The 24,393-nt window shown below is 38.0% G+C and overlaps 2 protein-coding genes across 5 annotated transcripts; one reads left to right on the plus strand and one right to left on the minus strand.

Moving 5' to 3' along the window:
* The first annotated feature begins 1,539 nt into the window (after window positions 1-1,539).
* Window positions 1,540-11,808, plus strand: LOC134869600 (N-acetyllactosaminide beta-1,3-N-acetylglucosaminyltransferase 3-like). Its single transcript, XM_063891370.1, has 2 exons — window positions 1,540-1,685; window positions 7,233-11,808. The coding sequence occupies exon 2, from the start codon at window positions 7,243-7,245 to the stop codon at window positions 8,392-8,394; it is 1,152 nt and encodes a 383-aa protein (XP_063747440.1). The 5' UTR covers window positions 1,540-1,685; window positions 7,233-7,242; the 3' UTR covers window positions 8,395-11,808.
* A 526-nt stretch (window positions 11,809-12,334) lies between these two features.
* On the minus strand, window positions 12,335-22,571 carry jak3 (Janus kinase 3 (a protein tyrosine kinase, leukocyte)). Of its 4 annotated transcripts, none has more exons than XM_063891368.1 (24): window positions 22,467-22,571; window positions 21,223-21,429; window positions 20,927-21,044; window positions 20,590-20,707; window positions 20,211-20,356; window positions 19,764-20,067; window positions 19,486-19,608; window positions 19,242-19,399; window positions 19,055-19,166; window positions 18,691-18,871; window positions 18,001-18,125; window positions 17,639-17,770; window positions 17,463-17,550; window positions 16,727-16,851; window positions 16,475-16,613; window positions 16,069-16,220; window positions 15,685-15,835; window positions 15,313-15,440; window positions 14,718-14,907; window positions 14,380-14,504; window positions 13,887-14,063; window positions 13,565-13,678; window positions 13,359-13,472; window positions 12,335-12,972 (listed from the first exon to the last, which is right to left on the minus strand). In XM_063891368.1, the coding sequence occupies exons 2-24, from the start codon at window positions 21,419-21,421 to the stop codon at window positions 12,868-12,870; spliced, it is 3,324 nt and encodes a 1,107-aa protein (XP_063747438.1). In that variant the 5' UTR covers window positions 21,422-21,429; window positions 22,467-22,571; the 3' UTR covers window positions 12,335-12,867. The 4 variants fall into 4 exon arrangements, with proteins under 4 accessions (XP_063747438.1, XP_063747436.1, XP_063747435.1 ...); XM_063891366.1 differs by having other exon boundaries at window positions 21,223-21,442; window positions 22,467-22,561; XM_063891365.1 differs by having other exon boundaries at window positions 21,223-21,454; window positions 22,467-22,559.
* Between the last annotated feature and the right edge of the window lie 1,822 nt (window positions 22,572-24,393).

Here is a 24,393-nt window from a genome sequence, read left to right on the forward strand (position 1 = left end):
TTCTTTATCTTCCGCCTGGTGATTGTTTGTGCTTTGCCTGCGGTCAATCGGCTGCTTTCATCCCTCGTCAAGTAAGCAATGACACTGTCTTGAATTCGGAAGCATAGGCTTCAGTACTTTATATTGCCTTCAGCAGGATTCTTCTTCCTCTTTCTGGAGAGGTGTGAGGTGTACAAACTTCTTTTTGTAATCCATACTTTTTAAGGATCCTCCCAGTTACAATTTGTGACATTACCTGCCTGTGATTTTTCTTTTTGGTGGTGGTAAAGGCATCCTTGATGTTGGCCATGAGGGCATGATGAACAAGCAATGATCTCCATACTTCGCCAGAAACAGGGATCTTTTGAAGCAGTCGCCTTGTTTGTGATGCTGGGGATTCTGAGACCGCACAGCGTCTTTTGCGTTGTTTGTCTGTACTTTTTCATTTGTTGAGCAAATGTTTCAGAGTTTTCTCTCCTGACCTTTTTTCTTCCAGCTTTTTTCTGTCTGAAATACACAAAATAAATTAACTTACAGATAATGTGCTGTGTACAGTATATGAATGGATACCTTCTACTTTGTTACACAATTTTCCTGTTGAATACATAAACCTGTTTCTGTCTTGCTATCATAAATCTCTACCTTGTGTCCTGAGGTTGATGGACAACTTGTCTGTCTGGACTGTATGGTGGTGTAGCTAAGTTGTTAAGCCTGTGCTGTCCTTAGCTGCTTCTCTGCTGTGCTTTCCTCCAATAGGCCCTCTTGCATCTTTTTTCCTCTCTTACTCATCTCTGCCACTGTTTTCACCTTTCCTTGTGATCTGAGAAAAAATTGTAAACCATAACAATGTACGTAACATAGTTGATGGTCAATTAATATACTCATTTACAATGTGCTATTATACATAAAATATTGAAAACAATGGGAGGACACGCACCACAGTGTGTTCAAAATGTGCGCCAAAGAGGAAAATGGCATCATGTGGTGCTGGTCACGTGGTATTGGGACAAACCATTTTTGAGTTGCAGGGGGGAGTTTATGTTAATAATAATATATTAAGATATTTAAATTATTTAAAGGAGGAAATCAATTTAAAAAATGTTATTTTTCTTTAGTATTTAGACCGTTGAAATACATGAATAATAGTTCTTCTTGACTTTAATGCTTTTTATTCATTATTTTGAAACCAAGACACTCAACTGAAAAACGGACGTAGCAAAAACGGTCAATTTAAGAACATCATGACACTTTTCAAGCTAAATGAAGCATAGGATGCACATAATGTGTGTGTGATATTATAACATGCTTTCCAATAACGGGTCAAATGTGATATTTTTGAAGAAAATAGTTAGAATAAATATAATTATCATCAATGGACCTGGAATGTGTCACCTATTTTTGTTTTATGTCAGGCCATCTTTGTAAATAAGAACTTGTTCTTAATGATCTGCCTGGTAAAATAAAGGTAAAATAAAAAAAATAAAAAAAATGTACCCCAAATTATAGAATGACTCCTATCTATCAATCAATCAATCTATCTACCGATCTATTGATCTATAGATGGAAAGTTAGTCCTGACGCAGAAGGGCCATCAGCTTAAACAGGCAACGCCCAGGAGGCTGACATATCAGTCCAGACTACAAAATCATGCTGCTGAGGACTAGCACTTATCTTTGGAGCTACAGAGACGCAACGGAACTATAAATGTAAGTAGCATACTCTTAGTTATTTATACAAACCAACTAAGTGAAACTAGATATATCGCTAGTTTAGTTGCGTCGCTGCACGCGCTGTAAGAGTGAATACACCTTCCGGTTTAAAGTAACGGGAAATATTACAGACATCATGTTGTGTGAGCTGCATTTTGTATACGGTGAAAAACCTTATATTTTACTCTTACTTTATTCTTTCAACATCAATATCAATCAATATTTCTCACAGAGAATTTTGTATTCATTATTGCTCGATCATGTAAGCACTAATTGTATGTGGTAGCTGGTCAAAAGAGGGCTTTAGTTATATATACGGTGTGTTAACCAAACCTAGCGTAATGCGTCATATGTAGTAAACAATCATATTTTGTATCTTACATCTGACTCTGTAAAGAAAATACAAATGAAAGATTAAAAAAACATAAAGTGGAATATTTAGTACTTTAGTTAATGCAGTTAGTCCGGGTGTAACATATCCTGTTAATTGTCCTTCCGTCAATCTGTGTCTTTCATCCCTCACAGTCACTTTTATTGTTGAAATTCCATGGCAAACAAGGAAAGGCCAGATAAGCATTGCCTGAATTGTTCACGCGTCAATAATTAACACAAAGCAAAAGCAAAGTTATGGGGAAGAAAGAGGGAAAAAACCCTGGTATTTTAATCGCGCAAAAATATTGACTTAATTCAAAACCCCCTACAGTCTTAACAAAATACAAACAGGACAGAGATTTGTCGACTACCATGACATATGATTTTAAATTGTTTGAAGGAAGAAAATACTCCACAAAAGTCCTCCCAGCTCTTATATTGACTGTTAACCAATGTATGTATATTGGTGTATCTCATGCAAACATTCAGTTCTGTGACGGCATATTTGCATAGTCTTCATATTTTCCTAGTGGATCAACAGTGTGAGGCTAGTGTTTTGAAATTTGACAGTAAAGGTTAATGTTCTTCTCATGTTTTTCTGTCTTGCTTCTTAGTTTGTGCTGATATTTCAATGCGTGACATCATGTATTTGTCACTTATTCCATCCATTTTGAGGAGACATGACAGCATTAGATTAGTGTCCGCCCATGTGCTGGGTTAGTACAGCAGGATACTGCAGCCTGCGGGGCAGATGCCAAGCCACCTCATGTATGCTTTGAGGTAGCGAGCTCTCTGCTGTTGCTCTCTGCTTGTTTTTTTCAAAGCAGTAATGTGAAATGTTTGAAAAGTTTTTCATATAGGGACATTAAACTTCTCATAGTTTTGTATACTATGAGACTAAGCCAAAAATAGTCACAATGTGGTGTGGTCTCAACTCACGTCAATACAATCTCCTGTCAACAGTAAGTACTTGCGCTATGAGATTGATACTAAAGTTTCAGTTTCTCTTTAGATTCAGTACACTTCTCCCACTCCTCTCACTCTGCCCCTCCCCTGCTATACTGTGAGTCTTACCGCGGTGCAGTCCCAGCAGTGCACTGATGGCTGCATAACGGCAGAGAGGAGGAGGAGCTCTGTTTGATTTGATCTAGTTGCAGATCAAAACACTGCCAGCTGCGATGTTTGCAGAAGAAACGCAAGCTACTGTGGCAACACCACAAATTTAAACAATCACCCGAAAACCCACCCTAAAGAGAACTTGATTTTCATTCAAATTTGCATATCGATGACTAGGGGTGGCACGGATCACAAAACTCACGGTTCACGGTGTATCACGGTTTGAGGTCCACGGTTTACGGTTTTGTACGGTTCTTGGTGTTTTTTTTACTTTTTTATCGTAGCCCCATAATACACGCCGTTACACCAGTGGAACACTGTAATAGTCACTGAAAAGATTTTACTACCACAGCACAACACTTCTATGACATTACACAGTGCCTTTAGCAATGCATTACAACTTGGTCCTTGCCATTCTGGTAACAGCCAGTTTATAACAGGAGCCCTGTCTCTGAGAATATTCTTAGACAGATGCTATTACTAACCATAGTTTAGGATACAGCATTTAAAAGGGTATAAAATTATAGTTATAATGTAATAATAATGCACAAACTTGAATTTCAATTGACTCTAAGCACACTGTTTTAACAATCTCAGAAAGGTAGTATTTTGATAGAGCAAGAGGGAAGACATGATGATTTCAACATGTTTTACTTTATTACTCAAAATAAGTGTCAGGAATGTTTGCTGTCCTTTGAACAGGCGAACACAATTGCCTATGAGAACATGAGGCCGTAAACATAATATGAGCCCACCATCCAACCAGCCTAACAGAAAACAAAATCAACAACTCTTCTAATCCCTGAGAGTGAGGATGTATTTTTGCCACTGTTATATTAACAAAATTTCGAACAAAATACACACAGACACAATCAGTATAAAATATTGCAATAGAACCAAACACTGCACTGTTTAAAACAGCCTTCCCCCTTTCACTTAATTCTCATATTCTTCTGCATGAAAATGAGTTTGTCAACATTTTCTGGCAAGAGACGAGACCTACTTGCAGTTACAATGTCCCCTGCTGTGGAAAAAACCCGCTCACTTGGCACAGATGTACCTGGGACAGCCAGGTCACGTTGTGCCAACTTTGCTACATGGGGATACTTATGTGCGTTGGTCTTCCACCATGCGAGGGGATTTTCATCCACAGAGATGCAGCCTGTTTCCTTGTATGAAGTGACCTCTTCACGAATTATATCTTGGAAAGGCTTTGTGCTTCTTGCCTGTGTTGTAAAAAAATCAGCAAAAACTGTTGCCATGGCAGATTTTTTGGGGGGGGGAGGAGAGGTCTCTGACGGCCCGGATTCCGCTCCTGGGAATGAACTGGCTGCCTGGGCTTCACGGTGTTGTTGAGCCTGACAAGATTCAGAAAATAAAATAGACATTTGGGAAATGTTAATGACATAAAGCACTCATGACAGTGACACAGTTACAGTATGTTGCACAGGGCAGTGTGGAATATAAACATATTACAAAGGCAAAAAAAAGATTAAATCCAGTTTATAATTGATAAATAACATTTAGGCCTATTTTAGATATAAATCAGAATAGCCTACCTGCTTTTCGAGGTTCACAATTTCCAATGTGAGATCATCCCAGATTTTCTTTAGACAGGCTTCATCCAGATAAGGCAAGGACTTGAACCTCGGATCCAGTGCTGTGGCTCTGTGCAGATAATCCTGTATGCTTGGATCACTGTATCTCGATTGAAGGTCTTTGGTGATTGCTGCCTTGGCGTCTTTGATGGCAGAACTGTCTTCTGCACTTGGCGTCATTGTTTTTAGTACCATCCTCTGCAGTGGCATAATCATTGAGACAGAGGGGGATGTTTCTGTGCTCATCAGGGTGGTCACATTCTTCAGTGGCTTAAGAACATCAATGAGGCCCTCAGTCAGCTTTGTTTCATTGTCGTTTAACAGGGAAATGTCCTTGTTTTTTTTTTTTATGTCTTTGTCCGTCACGGCGGAATAGATGGCCGCCTGTTGCTCCACATAGCGCTCCAACATATCGTAGGTGGAGTTCCAACGAGTTGGCACGTCGTGAATTAACTTGTGGTCTGGCAACGTTAGCATGTCCTGCTTTGTTTTCAGGATGAAGGCGGCTGTTGTGCTTCGATGGAAAAAAGTAACCACCTTTCTGACTCTCGCCAGCAGTCGCGAGATTTGGGCTGTAGAGATGGCGCTTTTGGCTGCCAGGTTGACTGTATGAGCAAAGCAGGAGATCTGTGGCCCAAGCCCCTCCGTCAAACCTACTGCATTCACTATGTTCCTGGCATTGTCCGTTGTGACAGGAATGGTGCCGTTGTCCCTCTCCAACTTCCATTCCTCCACCACCTCTCGTAGCTTTTTGGAAAGAAATTCGCTTGTGTGGCTGTCGTATATTGGGCGCGTTTGTAATACGCAGCTTCGTAACTCCCATTGGGGATTAATGTGGTGGGCAGTCACTGTCAGGTAACTTTCCGTGGACCTAGAAGTCCATCCATCCGTCGTCAGAGCTACGTGGCATGCCAAAGACAACTCCGTCACTATTTCCTCCCTTGTCTCGTCATATAACTTGGGTATCACATTGGTGCCAAAGTATCTGCGAGAGGGCATGACGTACCGCGGCTCCAGTACCTTCACCATATTCATAAAGCCTTCACCCTCCACCACGCTGTAGGGCTGCATGTCTTTTGCGATGAATATACCAATAGCTTTGGAAATTGATTTCACCTTGGCTGTGTCCCCAGCCATAGGCTGTTTAAATGCCGCACTGATTGTGAATGTTTTTTTGGCTGGCTCTCCTCTCCTCACCTCTACGGACACACTTGGGTGAAGTCTTCGTAAATGTCCGGACATATTGGAAGTGTTTCCACTAGCGTAGCCAATGCGAGTTTTGCAATGCTTGCATATTGTAATACTTCGATCGACGTTTTTATTGCCAGTATCATCGTATGTGATGGGGAATCCGAAATGATCCCACACACCTGATTTAAACAACCGCGGAGCATCCTCTATCTCCGGCCTAGGCGGCCCGCCTTCTCCACTCCCACTTGCCATGTTTGTACACGCTGACACACCTCGACCTCTTAGCTTTCGCGCGAATGAAAACCACGTGGTAACATACGGGCATTAGGCTACAATGCAACGTCGAACGTCTGGAGAAACAAAAAAACAAAAAAAAACCGTGGACTCCGTACGGTGCACAGACACACCGCACCGTGGCAAGCAAACCGTACGGTTCGGTTTTTTCACCAAAACCGTGCCATGCCTATCGATGACACTTTGCTGTCCCCTTTACAAAAGTAGATTAGCTGTTTTTCTAAGTAAAAAGTATCCTGTATGTACTTGATATCGGATCGATACAACATTTTGCTTTGTGTCATTGTTGGCTACATCTAACTAACAGGTACAATTCACATAATGCAAAGTGTGGACATTTTTGACATTGAAATTCCAACTCGAAAAAAGAGGAACAGGTAAATTATGTGCCTGCTTATTTTCTTCATCAGAAGATTAATATATGTTTTTGTGCCTTACATCAGTTAATCTTAACCAGAAATATTTGTTAAAAGTGAAGAATGTACTGTGAAATCTTCTCTCTTAATATTTATATTGAATATGTAAAGGGGTCTCTAATAACAAGATTCATGTACGTTTACTGTAGGACTTTGTGAGGTGGATTATATTAACAAGATTATACATTGTTACATTGTATCATCAAACTTGTATTTGATTTTTCTAATGGTTTGTATTTGGTACATTTGTGTTGTTTAACTTTTTTTCAGGGTAATCCTGATATGCACTTTGTATTTACACATATAGACGAGAGTCCTGGGCACAGTACTGTATACATTCCAACACCAATAAGTCATTTTTTGCGTGTCATCTCAAATGAAAGAAAGTTAATGAGTAGCGCAGATAAAGGACACAGGACCTTTTGGCACAATGTTGCTAACTTGTAGGAACTTCCTCTTTAAAAGCAAACAGGTTATCAGCCAGAGAACATGACGGGGAAACAAACTCTTTGTCATACAGTTTATGATAATAAAACTGTTTATTTTTGTCACTGCAGAGATTCAAGGATGAGAAACGTCCGCATCAAAGCTCTCTTGCTGGCAGGAGCTCTTGGGCTGTTTGTCCTCCATCTCTTTAAAGATTTTACTGACAACAAAACCTTCAGCCTCGGAGAAGATGTGAGGGAAGACAAACGTCAAATAAAGCAACTGATAAAACAAAACACCTATGTGTATTCCTGGCCAAAATGTCAACAAAACATGTCTGCTGCCAACATCACAGGCTTCAAAAGTCTTCCTCAGCACATCCAAGACTTTCTCTATTATAGACATTGTCGCCATTTCCCCATGCTACTGGACCTTCCTGACAAATGTGGAGGAGCGGCTAAATCTGCAGAAGTCTTCCTTCTGCTGGTCATTAAAAGTTCCCCTGGCAACTACGACCGTCGAGAGGTGCTGCGTAAAACCTGGGCTAAAGAGAGGTTACACAATGGTGTGTGGATCCGAAGGATATTCATCTCAGGGACCACAAATACTGGTTTTGAGAAAGAGAGACTGAACAAACTACTTGAGGTGGAGCAACGCGAGTACAATGACATCATCCAATGGGACTTTAGTGATTCATTCTTCAACCTCACTTTGAAACAGATCCTCTTCCTTGAATGGATGGAACGAAACTGTCCAAACGCTCGCTTTCTGCTTAATGGTGACGATGACGTCTTTGCCCACACAAATAACATGGTTGAGTATCTCCAAGGCCTAAAGGACAACGATGGAAACAAACACCTCTTTGCTGGCCATTTGATCTATAATGTGGGGCCCATAAGAGCATCTTTTAGCAAATACTATATCCCAGTTCAGGTGCAGGAGTCAAACTCATATCCCTCTTATTGTGGTGGTGGGGGCTTTCTCCTGTCTGGTTATACAGCTATGGTTATATACAACATGTCTCAGTCCATTACCATTCTTCCCATTGATGATGTTTACATGGGGATGTGCCTGGCCAAAGCAGGATTGAGTCCTGCTTCTCATATGGGTGTGAAGACAGCAGGACTGTACATGCCCTCGAGAAAACTTGATGTTTATGATCCTTGCTTTTATCAAGATGTTTTACTGGTGCACAGATTCCTTTCATCTCAATTGTATCTTATGTGGAACAGTTTAAACGATCCCAATCTGAAATGTTTTCCCCAAAAAACCTTAAGCAGCACCAAAATGTAGCTTACAGGCTGTGAAAGAAGCTAATAGACTCTTTTCTTCCTGCACCTGCTCTTTGGATGTTAGATCAGGCAAGACCGTTTTATACCATTGTTCAGCTGCAGGTTGAAGCACAGTTCAAAGGAACTTTGTATCTAAACAACGTTGGCCAGCAGTCAATCTGACTCACATGCAGTAGGTAGTGTAGATTTTTCCCCAACTGGGTGCTTTCACTGGATTTAAAAATTGGGTGGCAAAACTTGCTTTTTGTCATTGTTGGCTACATCTAACTAACAGGTGCAATTCACATAATGCAAAGTGAGAACATTTTTGACAGATATGAATGTAAATTCCAACTTGACAAAAGAGGAACAGGTAAAGGGGTATATAACAGAGAGGAATTTCTAGTTTCAGTATGTGCCTGTTTATTTTCCTCATCAAAAGATTAATATATATTTTTGTGCCTTACATCAGTTCTTCTTAACCATAAACATTTTTTTAAATTGAAGAATGTACTGTGAAATCTTTTCTCTTAATATTTATATTGAATATATAAAGGTGTCTGTAATAAGAATATTCATGTAAGATTACTGTAGGACTTTGTGAGGTGGAAAAAGTTGATTTTCGTGTTTTTAAAATCTATTTAAAAGTTTTATTTGTTATGAACTTGTATTTGATTTTCTAATGGTTTGTGTTAGTGGTATATTTGTGTTGTTTAACCTTTTTTCAGGGTAATCCTGATATGCACTTTGTATTTACACATGTAGGCGGGAGTCCTGGGCACAGTACTGTATACATTCCAACACCAAGTCATTTTTTGCGTGTCATCTCAAATGAAAGAAAATTAATGAGTAGCTCAGATAAAGGACACAGGACTTTTTTGCATAATATTGCTAACCTGTAGGAACTTCCTGTTCAAAAGCTATCAGCCAGAGAACATGAAGGGGAAACAGACTTCCGTTGCAGCAGCCATCAACTCACATGGGAAATCAGTGTCTCTTCCTGTCCAGTTACTATGCAAGATTCAGGATGTTGTTAGACCCACTACTACGGTTACTTTCTGCAGGGATGTCTTCCTCTTAAAATAGAAGTTCTAGACCCTAGATCTCTTTTTCCATACAGTTTTACCTGCTTGTTTCCTGCCCTTATTTACATGTAGTTTGGTGAATGTAATGACTTCTAACTGTGTAGCACAATCCAAAAAGAATAAGATGATTACTTTTTTGGGGATGCATTGAATTGAATGTTAGGGTTTAAAGTATGACTGGTTTCTACAAGGAATATGGAACTGTGGTGCCCTCTTCTATCCAAAATCTGTTTATGCAGTATGACTACACATTCCACAAATAATGAACATGCAGACAACAGTTTCAGCTAAATTGTACTTTTACTATTGTACCTTGTTGAAAATATGTACAATTACAATATTCAGGAAAACCTTTCTACTGATGACAGGTTGTTTAATATTTGTATCTCATTGTACTTCAGCAGTGATGTTATGTGTCATTTAAGATTGCAAAGAGAACAAGGAAATAGGGAACCCTCTTGTGGACAAAGAGAAAACCGCAGAAAAAACACTTTTTCAAATATTTTTCTAAGAAAGAAAAATTATATTTCATCTAAAATGTAACATGCGAGGATTGTGGCACATTTTATGTTTTTTTTTTTATTGTATTGCCTATTTTATTGTTTTTTTTCTATTTAACTAATTTAATAATTGTTTGTCCGGTGGAGGGGGCTTCTGCAATTGTATAAACAAAATAAAGCTGAATCTTAAAGCTTGAAGAAATAAAAAGAAATAGGAAAACGTATTTGCGCTGATTTAAGAAAGTAGTTGCATTTGTATTAACCCACAAAATAAATTGGCACAATATGCAACACAAATGCAAGTTATGGAGCAAAATGTAGTAGCCTAGTATGGTAATGTCTATAAAGTGACCAACACAGATACACATAATACTGCAGCAAAAATACAAAATTAGCAAGTACACAAGTGCTGCCCTTTTGTCATGTAAATATCTTGGATTAATCACTCAGGAAAATTACATTAAACCTGTGCAACGGCTGAATGTTTAATATGGGTGAGGCATGAATGAAAATCAATTACATTACATTTCTTAAGCCGATTCTTTCATCCAAAGTTAATTACAACACGTGAATTTTAAAATGATTAATTTCTCAAATCAGTTTATATTTCAACAGAGGAGCCATAAGACATAAGGTACATTTATTTAATTATTGTATTGCCGGATGTGAAGAAGGTGTAGTAGTAGCCCAGTCATCAGAGGAGGGAGAAGTACTCAGAACTTGTACTTGAGTAAAACAAGTAAAATGCAGGACTAAAAGTTCAAAATATATTTAGCATCAAAATATACTTAAAGTACCAAAAGTAAAAGCACTTATTATGCAAATTGGTCCATTTCAGAATAATATATATTATGTTTTGATTATAATTATTGAAGCATTAAAGTGTTATCAAGTATAGTATAGATGCAGCTAGTTTAATTACTTTGTATACTGCAGGGTAGCTTGTGAATTTACTCCAGGTGTAACTAAAGGCTTATGTAAGTGTTGATTATGTTTCACACGATTAATCCAAATCTGTAAAGTAACTAAAGGTATTAAATAAATGTAGTGGAGTAAAAGCACACGATTTACCTCTAAGTTGTAGTGGAGTAGGAAAGTATGATAACGGAAATAATCAAGTACCACTATCTCAACATTTTACTTAAGTACAGTAGGCTACTTAAGTAAATGTAGGACTTCCCCTTTGCTAGTCATTGTTATTTTGTTTTTTATATTTGAGAACTTAATCCATGTTTTTGGCTCATGCCTCAGTTTATGTATATCGTATATTTTAAATAAACGCCTGTAAGAGCTCTTAGTTTTAAAGCCTTGTGTTCTTATTTTTAATCCTTAACTTACTTTCCGACGGATGGCGTCGCAGATGCCGCATTAGTTATCACAGGAAGGCTACTCTAAATAGCAAAGTATCCAATTAAGAAGCAACAGCCCCCTCTGCTGTTTTTAAAGACAAGTGAATGAAAAGTAATTTTAAAGATATTTATTTATGCTGTTTAATTATTAACGCACTTGTTGTCTTTTATTTATGTATTCCCATATTTCCCTGAAATTGTTTTTGATGTATTCATTTCAAGTAATTTTTCTCCTTAGTACAGGATTTATTTTCTCTCTTGGCAAGTAACCAGAAGCTTAGGAGAGTCAAAAAAGTTAAGCAGCTTCTGCAGTCAATGTGATTTTTAATCTAGCACCTTTTAAAACCCTGCTTTTATAGGTTTGCTATTTAAGAGTGTGGAAAGTTTTTAAAACATTTTTTTTAACACTGATGTCAATTCAAACACAGGTGTTACAGCATTTTGTCAGACAAACGGAGCGCATATGCACCTTCTTTAAAATAAATGTTTTATTGGACATACATATGCAATTTCTATGCTTCATCTATGTGCCACTTAAAAACTTCCCAAAAACTACCTGGGAGCCAAAGAGTATACATTTATGTATTTGTTACAGGCAAAGCAACTCGCTCTTATACGATATTCAATTCTCAATTGGTTACAATTAAATAAATTAATATTTGCAGAATGAGTTTTGGGAAGTTATTTAATTCTGAGGAACACTTGCCCTGCATGAAACAGAGGCCACATCACTACACCACAGATGATTTACATTGTCTACAAAAAGACTACTGCATTTCAACTATTCAATCATAAAGAGTGAACATCAGGTATGATTATATACAATACGTCTCAGTCCATTCAGTCAAGCTGCTCTAAAGTATCCACTTCTTTACTAAAGTATGACCTTTTATTATCATTGCTCTGGTCTTTTGAAGGCACAATCCAACCTACCCTATTTACTCTCATTTATTCAATTATTCATATAAATATATTTATATCAAAACAGCTAATTTTACAGAGTTCAATCAATAAAGATTTACAAAAGCTGTTTCCAACAAATTACTTTATTTCAAACACGCGAGGGATTTAAAAACACTACAAAATACATCAAATGATGCCACTGAAAAGGACAACAATATATATTACCACAGTATAAATGAAAGGAAAATATAAAATGCACACAATATATTCTTTGCTAACCATGCGTTATGAATATTATAGTATTTTGAAATTGCTATTTGCTAATCATACTGTTTAGCAAGAAAACATGAATAACTAAAAACTCATCAATGCACATGATCTTATGTGAAATGGCCTTGAGAATACACCTTTTTGTGGAATATGTATTCTTATTCTTTACTGAAGTAGTGCTACTGTAACCAAACTGGGTTCTGGCACTGCATTCAAACCCTTACTTATGGGTAGTTTAATCTTCAGGAATGCATCATATTTTATACAACCAAATGTCTAGCTGTTTTCAGCTTTGTGACAATGCATTTTCAAGCTTATCCAACAGGGTTTAAAACTAATTCATTTAGTTTTTAACAGGGTCCCTGTCAGCCTTAAGGGTTCTCGTTCTCTAGCTCTCGTCCTGCATGATGGCTTCAATTTGGTTTCCCAGGCCAGAGAAACAAGGTCGTTCCTCGAAGTCGTACGCCCAGCACTGCTTCATCAAACTGTACACCTGGTGACATGAATGACAAAAATATAATATTCAACAAAACAAAGAACTGGTGCCATTTAAATGGTGTTGTATGAGAGATGTAGTGACTAGTTCAACAAGATGGGGCAAAATGTTTACACTAAATGTCATACACAGCAAAGACTACTGTCAGCTTCCAGAATTAAGATAAATATTTGCTAAATGACCTGGAATGTTTCGGGAAGTTTTTTTAATTTCGCATTGCATAAAACAGAGGCCACATAACTACACCAATGATGATTTACATTGTAATTACCTAAACATTGTAATATATTTGTTAGAGCTAGGTATTGAAAAACTGACGAATAAAATACCTTTTTATTTGTCAGTTTTACAAAAAACTATTGAATCATAAAGAGGAAACATACCTTGGCTGGGCAGTTTGCAGGAGCTGGCAACCTCCAGTTGTTCTTTAGAATATTTGCCAGATACATTGAAATGGACTGACTCTGCACATTGTTTCCAATCTCCTGCATACATAGCTAAAAGAGAAAATTAAGGAAAGAATAAAAAAAATGAAAAAGGGCGAAATATTGAAAAGTTTTTAATGCATAAAGACAAGTAACCTTCTTACTCTTTTTGGGTTCGTGTTGATGTCACAGTAGCTGAAGAGCTCGTGAAGAACGACACCAAAACTCCAGACATCTGACTTGTGGGAGAATCTGGAGTCATTGATGGACTCTGGGGCGTACCTGCATTAAATGAGCAGTGTATGGTCAGGTACACTTCCAGGAACCGGAAGCTTAAATAGTTAGCTTAGTACAAACACTTTAAACAGTAGTAGTGAAGTATCTGATTCGAGCAAACAGCAGGCCTCGACAGAATCCTTCACAACATTTTTCATTGGTAATTACACTTCAGATAAAAGAATGTTGAATGTTTAATAATAAGGATAGGTACCAGAAAATGGGGCTATCTCCGGGTTGCAATACTCTGTAATACTCCTTGTCAAAAGGAACAACCTTGGTCAGCCCAAAATCAGCTATTTTCACCAGCGACTCACTGGCCACTAGGATATTTCTGGCTGCGAGGTCTCTGTGCACATAGCGCAAGGTCTGCAGGTGCTCCATCCCCTGGAAATGGAAAAATGGCAAAACAGAAATAAATTAAATATACCTTGTCCATGGCCAATTTGTTTTATGGTGTGAAATCAACATTTGGTACTAGCTTATAGCTGGTGACAATTAAGTTGATTTGTGGAACCAAAAGATACGCACATATTTAGTAATATTAGAGTGTATACTTGTTTTTGAAAAGATGTAAGGTCACAGTATTTAAAAGATGTAGTGGCAAGATTTTGTCAGGCAATAATTACATCAGTGTCAATTCAAACACAGAGCCTTCTCAAATTGTGTAAATATAACTATCATACATACATCTGACTCTTACCTTGCAGATCTGAGAAGCAAAAAGTAACAAACGCCATCTGTTGACGTGAAGTCGGTTACTATCCAAGTAGTTAATAAGGCTGCCGTAGGGCAGGTACTCCATCACCAAACTCATACTGAGGCGACCTGTGTACAGGCAAACATTAAACATTGAATTCATTCAACCCATTTGCTTGTGTGTATTTTCACTTAAAGTGAGCAAAGACATCCTTTAAACAGTGATTGAAAACCAGACTCCATCCAAACAGAAGATACAAAATATACAAAATACATTTGAATAAGCAGTCTTAGAATTTTGTTCTTTTTCTGTGACTATGTTTGCAGTAAATGTTTTTTTACCTGTGCTGTAACAGACTCCTTTGTATTTGACAATGTACTCATAGTCCAAAACGCTGAGGGTTTTGACCTCCTTCTTGAAGTCGTCAAGGGTCGACTGCTTGTTGGGCTGCAGTTTCTTTACAGCGACCAGCTCACCAGTGTTATCCCCCAGCAGGTCATAACGGCAAAGTTCAACACTGCCAAAGTTTCCCTGAAAAAAGTTTTCACTTACTCAGTTGTCGGTCACACCCAAAAACTTTACCTCACCACCATGACCTCACAACAGCCTGTTTACATCTGTTAGTCCATCAAACACAATGTCTTTTGCACCTCTAAGGAAGTGCGAATAAAATGTCAAGAGTTAATTAAAAATATATACAAGGCTGTATACTTTAAGCTCAACATCCTTTGAACACAGACAACACCAGCACAGTATCTTGACAAGACTCAATAGATCTTCTCAAAACATTGCATAAAAAAACTCTAAACAATTCATTTAGCTATGCTTTTATTCAAAGTGACCAACCATATTAACACAAAAGATCACGATCATTGAAGTGCACCGATTGGCATACGTTCTAAATATTTTAATCCTATTGTTGCACTGCAGACTTACTTTCCCCAGAGGGGAGATGTAGCGTAGGTGTCTCTCCTCAAACAGTGTCTGTTCGCCTTGATCAGGGCTGAGGGCTCTCCAGACAGGGCTCTGTGCGACAGGCTCAGTGGCGTGCAGTATTACATAATCTGCCATGAAACACAAAACATAAGTACTGTCTTTTGGTTTCCTGATGTAATCAAATCACCTGATTCCAACAAATTTTGAAAAAGATATTCAAGATTACAATTAATATGTACAAAAGATTTGGTAACAGGGTCTGATTACAGATATATTTTGTTATTGAACTGAAATAGACTAAACCCTTTGACAAGATATGTGGTTTATACTGGTTGTATTCATTATGAGCAGAGTAGTGATACACATGGTTACCTGAAGTGATCAGACTGTTGAGTTGACGGATGATACTGCGACAGGAGGGTCTGAACGCTGCCTGGTAGTCCATACACTGACTGACCAGATCGGCCAGCTCTGTCCACTGGGAGGGAGGCAGCTGCTGGAAGCTCTCGTAAAACTGGCGCTTCTGCAGAAAACATCAGTAACTCACATGATTTACTGTACTATCCCAAAAGGCTAGATGATAAAATGCATGGTTGCATTTAAGATCTTATCCACAGGTTTGGTCACCTGCAAATGTTCTTTTTCTGAACGGGCCCTTTAAGTCACTTGAACTCACAAGCAGCTTTAGCAAAGTAATACAACAACCTGTTACTGCTGCCATTCAGTTTATACAAGGAAACATTAAAAAATAAGTACCTTATCCAGGTCGCAGCCTTGCAGTGGTGTGTTCCCATTGTTGAAGATTTCCCATACAGTGGCACCAAAGCTCCACTTATCACATTCCAGAGTCAGGTTGTCTGGGGCCTCTAGCACTTCAGGGGCCACCCAAGGGATCCTGTCTAGGATCACTACAAAAACATGCAAACACACAAATAAATAATGCACATGGACTAGGCATCAACCTTTAAATGTGTTAAACATAATTTGGATGACACAAAGGTCATTTTGTTTTTGTAATAATACCTTGAAATGAAAGTATGTGTGTTTATACAGCAAACAGTTAGCAAGTTCATTGATTACAAGTCCATTCACTTTTATATGTTACTAAATGGTTCTTTAAGTACAGTATCACTCAGGTGTCTCTCCTTTCCTGAAGATTTACCATTCTTCCCCAACATGGCCACACTGATGCCTGGGTCACTCAGCTTCACGAATGGAGAGCTGCCCTGTGATAGGTCACCTTCCCTGGCCAGCAGCAGATTTTTTCCACAGATATTTCCATGAACAATGTTCTTTTCTTCCTGCAAGGCAGTTAATGTTGACTAATTATAGTGAGCTGCATCGTTCCACTTCCAGTTTAATTTTCCAATCCTGGGTCTTATAGTAATGCTCTACATTAAGATGTTTTTCTTACCAGAAAGTTGAGGGCTGATGCGAGCTGCTTGGCTACGTCAAGTTTCCAGCTCACTGACACAGATCCCTTTCTCTTCAAGTAAAGGTCCAGGGCCCCGTACTTGACAAACTCCTGCACCATGATGTCTGTAAGGCACAGGGAGGTTTGTTTCTACAGCTGTACTTCAAACCAGACACAGGGTCAGAAATGCTCACCCACAGACAACAGACTCAGTCGGGGTCACATGAGGATCTGATGTGAAGACATTTTTGTGAGTGTGTGTCGTCATAGTAAAAGTTTGCATCTGGAGAAACCTACTTTAAACCTTCCACAGAAGAGGTTTTGGGTACTAAGGCAGCTTTTTATATTTCTCTTTGACTGTTTGTCTGTTCATAGATTGTGTCACCAACATAGAGATTCAACCGTGCAAGATACAATCTCTTAACTTTACAGATATGGAATTGAGATCAAAATGAAGGCTGAATTATGCTGATGCATATCAAGGGACCTGTACATTACTCAACGGTAACACATATAGAAAACATAATGCACATTAGTTTCATGAATCTGACAGGAAAACAATTATCAAACTGTAGCAATAAAACAACAGTCTGGATAAACTTGCAATGTGGTTACCAGCTGCAACAGCGTTGCTAGTATTCTTTCGGCTTGTGAGCCTCTGAGTGTCATCGAGCTCCTGGAGACTTGGCATCACAGCTGTGATCAAATTGCAAATCTGTCGCAAGTTTAGACTTACTTTTGACTCCTTGAACACTAACACCATATACCAGGAGGAGATGTTTGTGTGAAATCTGGCTCATCAAGCTGGCAGCTTCAAAGAATGACTGAGAGAAGGAAAACAAATCATCTGTTCTTTATCTATGAATAATTAATTTAAAACATTTCGTGTTTTTTAATCTGAATGAAACCCACCTCCCAGCAATTTTTATGAACAACTTCGAGCTCTTTCAGGAAAACATCTGTCACGTGTTTCTCTCCATCACGAATGTCTGTTTTATAGCCTTTGAATATTCGCGTGAAGGAACCCTGTCCAAGGCATTCAGCCTGACAGAAAAAAACAGAACCTTCATTAAAGTTTCCTCCATCATAATTAACACAAAGAATATTTCTTATAAACAGTAATGGTATTTGAATCATAGTAGTTTTAAAGATGGAAGGATATTTTGAGCAACAATGGTCATATTAGAAGAAGAGAAGAAACTAGTCTTGATATTCATATTCGTGGGACTTTTAGAAACGGCATCTTTAAGTTGGAGTCCTATCTACACACTCACCCATTTAAGGTCTTCACATTTGATCATGTGGAACTGGATATGACTGAATTTGTTTCTTTCAGATGTTGGAGACCCTTGAGCTTCTATGGAGCTGCTGTTGCGTATGATTATCAGATTTGTAAGTTCTGTAAAAAGAGCAAAAAACATGTTCATGGTAAAGTTTATTGAGGTTACAGACATAAAAAAACATATCTCATTTCAGCAAAAAGACAATGAGTAGTTAAGTTGATACATGACTATTACATGTGGGATAATGAGTTATTTTGAATACTTTGAATACTAATTGCCAATTGCAATAGTATGCTGGCGTCTTTCAAAATAACACAGCTAGCATATGCTCGATGACCAGGAAAAGATATCAACATGCACAAAAATAGAAATGGTAATAGAAATAACTCATCTGGGATACTAGTGGAGATGTAAACATACTTCAAGTTCAGTAATATGGGTAGATTTGGATTTAGTTTTCACTTGGACCTGGTACATAAGACGCTGTCCTCCTCCTCACAGTTGTGTTCCACTGATTGCTGACCGTAAATTCCGAAAATTACAAATAATGTACTCTGTATTGTAGTATTTGGTCATAGATCAGAATTATAAAAACTGTATTAAACAAAGGATAATAACTTTTAACCAAGCTACATATTGAGTATTTGTCTTGTTATATACTATCCATTAATTGGAAAACACCTTTGGGTCGGGGTGGACAACAGCGGCCCAACTTGACAGGTACTTCAGCCAGAAGCAGCTTGTTGTGTTGGTAATAGCTGGTGAGCTCCCTCAAGCTGGAAAATTGTTTCTCGACACCAGGAAGAGTGTAGTGCTCCTCCTTAATAATGAGGCAGTCTTTATAGTCAAGTCCGAGTGGAGTCTGTAGAAATGTGAAAAGTACACCCAGTTTTATCAACACTAAAGAGGTTATAATGAAATATATGTGTAGATTCCTAGCTAAAGTAATGATGTGCAAAAGCAAAATGTTGTGAGGGCAAAATCACATGAATATTACTTTTGCACACATGTTAGGACCGAACTTGCTTAAGTTCAAAATCTTTACCTGAACACAGACGGTAAGGAAGAAGTTGTCATAGTCTTTTGGACTCTGCCGTAGAAGGAATGCACTTCCTTTAAACCCTGACTTTTTCAACTTGTTGACTGCAAACTCAGATCTGATAAAACAAGATATGAAGTAAATCTGTTTGTGTGAAAGATGGCTTTGGATTTATTATTACAAAATGGCTCACGTGATGGGGCCGTGACAATGGTTCTTGATCCCTTGCAGAATACTTGGAGGAGCAATGTCTTGACAGAAGTAGTGACTGGAGTCTGTGGTCAGTCTGAAGTAGCCATCAACAAGAGACACAAATGAAAGGGCTTCCTTGAGACTCTGGAAGTTGGCTTCCTATTGTGCAAATGGAGAATCAATAGACTTCATTTTTTGCCGACAAACGGAACATAATGATTGGGGGTGTAAAATACGTCCCTTACCAAGCATCTGTCATCTTTACGAGTTATTGTCACCATCCTGCTGTCTTGGGGAACCTGCTCATGGCAAACCCTCTTTATACTGATGTCTAGGATATCTTTGAAATCACAGAATGTTTGCCACTCCTAAGAACAAGAAATTATTAAGAGCAGAGCATAAGGAAGTAACACCAAGCAGATTCATGTTGAAACTTGGAAGCACACACGTCATCTTCTGAGAGGAATAAAAGAATAACCAACATGCCCCATTAAACCCTAACTTAAGTCCAACGTTTTCTTACCAGGACACCCTCAGTATGACGACTCCTACTGGTTTCAATCCCAGTTTCCCCAGTGACACGCACAAGACAGAAAGCTGACGTCGAATGCGAGGGAGAAGAATTCACTTGGAAGGTTTCTCTTCCCAGAGAGGGCTCGATGCCAGCCAGTTCGATCAGGTACTTGAGCTTCAAGCTGCTCTCATCTATGGAGGAGTTACCAAGCTTCTTCAGGAAACGCTTGAGGGTGTTTCGGATGCGAAAGCGATCAAGTCGGTTTCGTCGCTGGATGTCATGTCGATGTAACTTAGGAAGGCAGGATTTGTAGCTGAGAGAGGAAGACAGTAAAACTTGAAATGGTTATGAACTTAAACAAATATACAACACTTCATTATCAATCTTTATTTCTGAAAGAGAAAAATGTGATCACAGTTGTAACTGATGAGGCTGGGTTTATCCTAATCTAAGTACCTGACAGTTTTGCAGAGCTCTCTGACACTCTGATGCCGCTCTTTAGCCATTCTCCACAAGTCCAGCACCGCCAGACCGAGGCATTCCTCCTGGGCACTCAGAGGTGGGCACACTCCAGCCTCACTAGCAATAAAGTCACTTCGCAACTATATCCCAAAAGAAATGGTCAGCACAAGTTCCATCACATATCCATAGCATGCAACTGGCATTTAACTGTTTCAAACTAAATGTTCGGTGATAAAGATTTAGCATAGCCTACAACCTCATTGATGAATCTAAATGTAATGAAAAGTTACTTAATTCTATAATAATTCTAAAATAAAATATACCATGAAAGGACTTATCTCAGTACCATGTTTAGAAATGTTGTATTTTTTACCTGAGTAAAGAGATAGTCAATGACACTGTAGTCAACCACTAAAGTGATTCTGTCTCTGGTCAGACTGTAGCGGTACGATGTTCTTGGTCCTTGTCCGAACCAGTTTTCAAAGAAAAACCTGCACCCCAGAAATAAAACCATAATTCCACATAGCATAACATTATGACGAGTTCCTAAAATGTGCATATACATACACTTTTTGATGTACTGTGTACAAGTTTAACAACAGAGTTCTTCATTAATGGTCTTTCAAAAAAATCTAAATACCATCCCATAAATGATCTAAACATTTAAAGATAAATGACTAAGTGTATGATTTCAGTTATTTGTCACCTACCTGACTCTAAAGTGGACTTGTAGGTTTTCTTCTGTGTTAAACATGTGTGATGGAGGATACCAAAATGAGAGATCAGAGGATGCCAAAGCGAAAAGACTTTGGTGAACTGGTAAGATTCCTGGAGAGAGGGATCACATTTAACATGAATTCACCAAGATTAAATGTTTTGCACACTTGACACATTAACAAGAGAAAAGTTATATATTTTAACATTGAATATCAAGGTTTAATGTACCCACACTTTGGTATTAACCACAAGAAGCCCTAAGTCATGGTCATCCAGTGAAATCTCTTACCACATTGTTTGCCTGCTTGGATGCAAAGATTTTCAGCAGAGATTTGTCCGGATGAAATATGTAATGTTGTTGCATTCTTTGTGGCTGGGAAGAAGTAGAGGTGTACTTGTAAACTGGGACTAGTGCTAGAACTAGACCTCTGACTGCCTCCCCGGTCTCTGATCACCAGAGGGGCCGACTCCTCCTCGCTGAGATCCATTGGTAATTCTGAGGAACACATCTAGATTACAGACTAAATAGGGTGAGATAATTTCAGCAATTTCATTTGCAAAAAATGTTTTTGGCTTATCTGACTATACTGTATATATATACTATACATTTAGACTTTTCAGGGAGTTTATTTATTGTGAAGTTGTCTTTAAAAATATTGATAGTTTATTAAGATAACCTCATTTTTTCCTAGGACTTTGTTGAAGTTGCATCCTCTTTGCTCACATGAAGTAGCAATGCTATTAAACAGGAAATAATTATGTAATAAGCATGCTGCATGAGGTTAGCAGCTCTATTTGCACCACTATAGCTACTTCATTTTTCACATTTTCTTCAAAATAAATATAGTAAAAAAGATATACTCTCTAAGATACAAAAAAGGGTCTTTGAGTGAGTCATAAATTAGTAAAACAATGTCATTAAATTCAATTGAAATATTTTAACATTAAAATGTTCACAATTCTACGCTGTGGTTATCTGTACAAGCAAGCATCGTAAGCTTAATTACACAGCTAAGGCTCAAACTCAGAATGTTACTGTTATTGGATGTTTAATGTGTATGAATGTCAAGTTGTTGAAATAAAGATTTGGATATCTTTGTATACTAAAGATTGTGTGTATTCACATTTCTCGACAATTCTACCATGAATCAAAAGAAATGTTTTGAATAAGTCAAATGTAGATTTTTTTGGGGATTCCCCATTGTATCAGACAGAACAGCAAACCATGTTTGCTGAATGAAGAGCACAGTATGTAAAATTAATGAGGAAATTAATCATTCATAATCAGGTTGCACCTTCCGATATTTGATTCAAATATATCATGCTTACTTTGATAACACCGAAGATCTGTTTACTTGGCAAATGATCATTAACATAAACACGTATAAGTTACAGCTACAGGCTTTAACAACGCAGCACATTCTCAACATCGTAATGTGGTTATTGTCGTTAAAAAGCTGACACTTCTTTACACATAGCTTCAACTTAAAGATTTAAGAGCAACAATTATGTCACGGTATTTGTTATTTTTACCTTTTACTTTTCGTCCTCTTTTCGATCATTTGTTTCTGTAAACCAGGTCTATCTTCTTTGACTTTTCGTTTCAGTCGTATGTGCGTGTGTTCACAGGAAGTTCAGGGTTTCCTGATTTAGACGAGCATATGCGGCACTATCAACAGTATCTGGTCATATTTGCAGAACTTGTTAACTTTTCTTTAGAAAAGGCACTGTATTAGAAAATAAAAGGGAATAATGACTTGATGGTATAATACAACTATAATACCCAGTATTATACAGTATAATAATATATTGTTATGTTAGGGTTTGAACATAGTCAGACAAGTGTTTCCATCAGAATATGTGTGTGACTTAATGTGGAGGAGAGTAGTGGGCTGGGCTCTGCTGCTAAAGCTGGTCACAGGTCTGTATACAGGTCCCTGTCTCTCTTTGTATGTGTGTGTCGAGGTTAAAAAAACAAGGCCTCAGACGAAGAGCTTCAAGTTCAAACTAAAAGCCACCTTTAGTAGGTTCAAGTAAACTATTCATGTCATTCTCTGAAGTTAATGAGGTACAAAGTTAAAATAGGGAAGTGGAGAAAAATAAAAACTCCCCTCTCAGTGTTATAAAACTAAGAAGGTCAAGTCAGTCAATGTAGTGCTGGGAACATGACCATGCACACATGTGTTGAAGCGTTAACAAGAGCATTAATATATGCGGAAAAGAGTTACAACAAAGAATCGGTAAGGTGGTTTATCGTCCTTCACATAGGTCAAGGAAAGACGAACAAGAAGGCTTTGGCTATAAAAATACTAAATCAATGTTTGTTTTGCAGTACAATCCCGAGGTCTACTCGGACTTTGTTTTCTGTCTTTGACGAGATAAAGATATTTCGCATTGAGCTCTGTCTGCCTCCAGGGACTTCTTCTGAACCTGTTAGAGTTTTTGTTGCAAAATAAGTTAAACATTAAAAGTTTTTTGAAGGAGGTCTGGACTCTTCAACTGCCGGGGCGGCACAGGTCTCCTCCAGCAAACTGAAACAGTCATAAATACAATGCAACTAAAATACCAAATGTATACTACCTGGGGGTTGAACCAATTAAATACTGGACATTTGTTTTCCTCTATCATGTCAAAAATATCTAAAATGCCCACAAGACTATATTGTTCATTTATTCAGCATATATATGTCAGAATCGTATTTGTAATTTTCCATTACATTTGCAAAGGCATTACATCCTACGTTCCCAGGGAATAAACTTATAATGTTTGAGGTTTATTTCATTTTCGACCCAATGACCTTTCCTGTTACTTCAACCTACCAACTATAGAGAGAATATGGGAAAGTAAAATAAACAGCATGCCTTTCATCCATTCTATGCTTAGCTTGTAGGAGGGAGTCAGCATTGCAACATCAATCCAATGTTATTAGAATAGTAGAATAGAATCGGAGGATGAAACCCTCTTTATTGTCACATACATGCACTCAGCAGAGCACACACAGTGAAAATGGTCCTCTGCATTTAACCCATCCTAGTACTAGGAGCAGTGGGCAGCTATTGTGCAGCGCCCTGGTGGTTGTTGTTGATCTGTCACCATTTATGTTATGCAACAGTCCAGTCAAAGGCTACTTTCATAGAGGAAGACTTCTATAAAACGTAATTCTGAAGAAAGCAAAGGCAGGGCGAAATTGACATATGAGAGTACAGGAAGAGAACAAGCAGAAAGCTGTGGTTTCCCTCTCCAGTCTGTGAGGCTTTCAGCAGTTTCCTGTTGTAGATTTTACAAAACTATTTGAGCTTAACTGCACACATCTGAAAATGTATCTAGTTTTTTCCTTATTTGCTCCAGAAAGATTCTAAATGTTCATTTGACACTTACATTTTATCCCAAATGTATTTTATTTTTACCTTTTATGTTTTTATGGTGTTTCTCTATATTTTCCATATTCACATTAACTAGT

The sequence above is a fragment of the Eleginops maclovinus genome, chromosome 9 (genome assembly GCF_036324505.1).
Source record: "Eleginops maclovinus isolate JMC-PN-2008 ecotype Puerto Natales chromosome 9, JC_Emac_rtc_rv5, whole genome shotgun sequence".
NCBI lineage: Eukaryota > Metazoa > Chordata > Actinopteri > Perciformes > Eleginopidae > Eleginops > Eleginops maclovinus.

Coding starts and splice junctions, on each gene's coding strand:
- LOC134869600 (XM_063891370.1), top strand. CDS start 7,243: ATGAGAAACGTCCGCATCAAAGCTCTCTTGCTGGCAGGAGCTCTTGGG.
- jak3 (XM_063891366.1), bottom strand. CDS start 21,442: ATGTGTTCCTCAGAATTACCAATGGATCTCAGCGAGGAGGAGTCGGCC. Junction 21,045..21,222: donor CCAAGCAGGCAAACAATGTG/GTAAGAGATTTC, acceptor CCCTCTCTCCAG/GAATCTTACCAGTTCACCAA. Junction 18,126..18,690: donor TTGTCCACCCCGACCCAAAG/GTGTTTTCCAAT, acceptor CTCTTTTTACAG/AACTTACAAATCTGATAATC.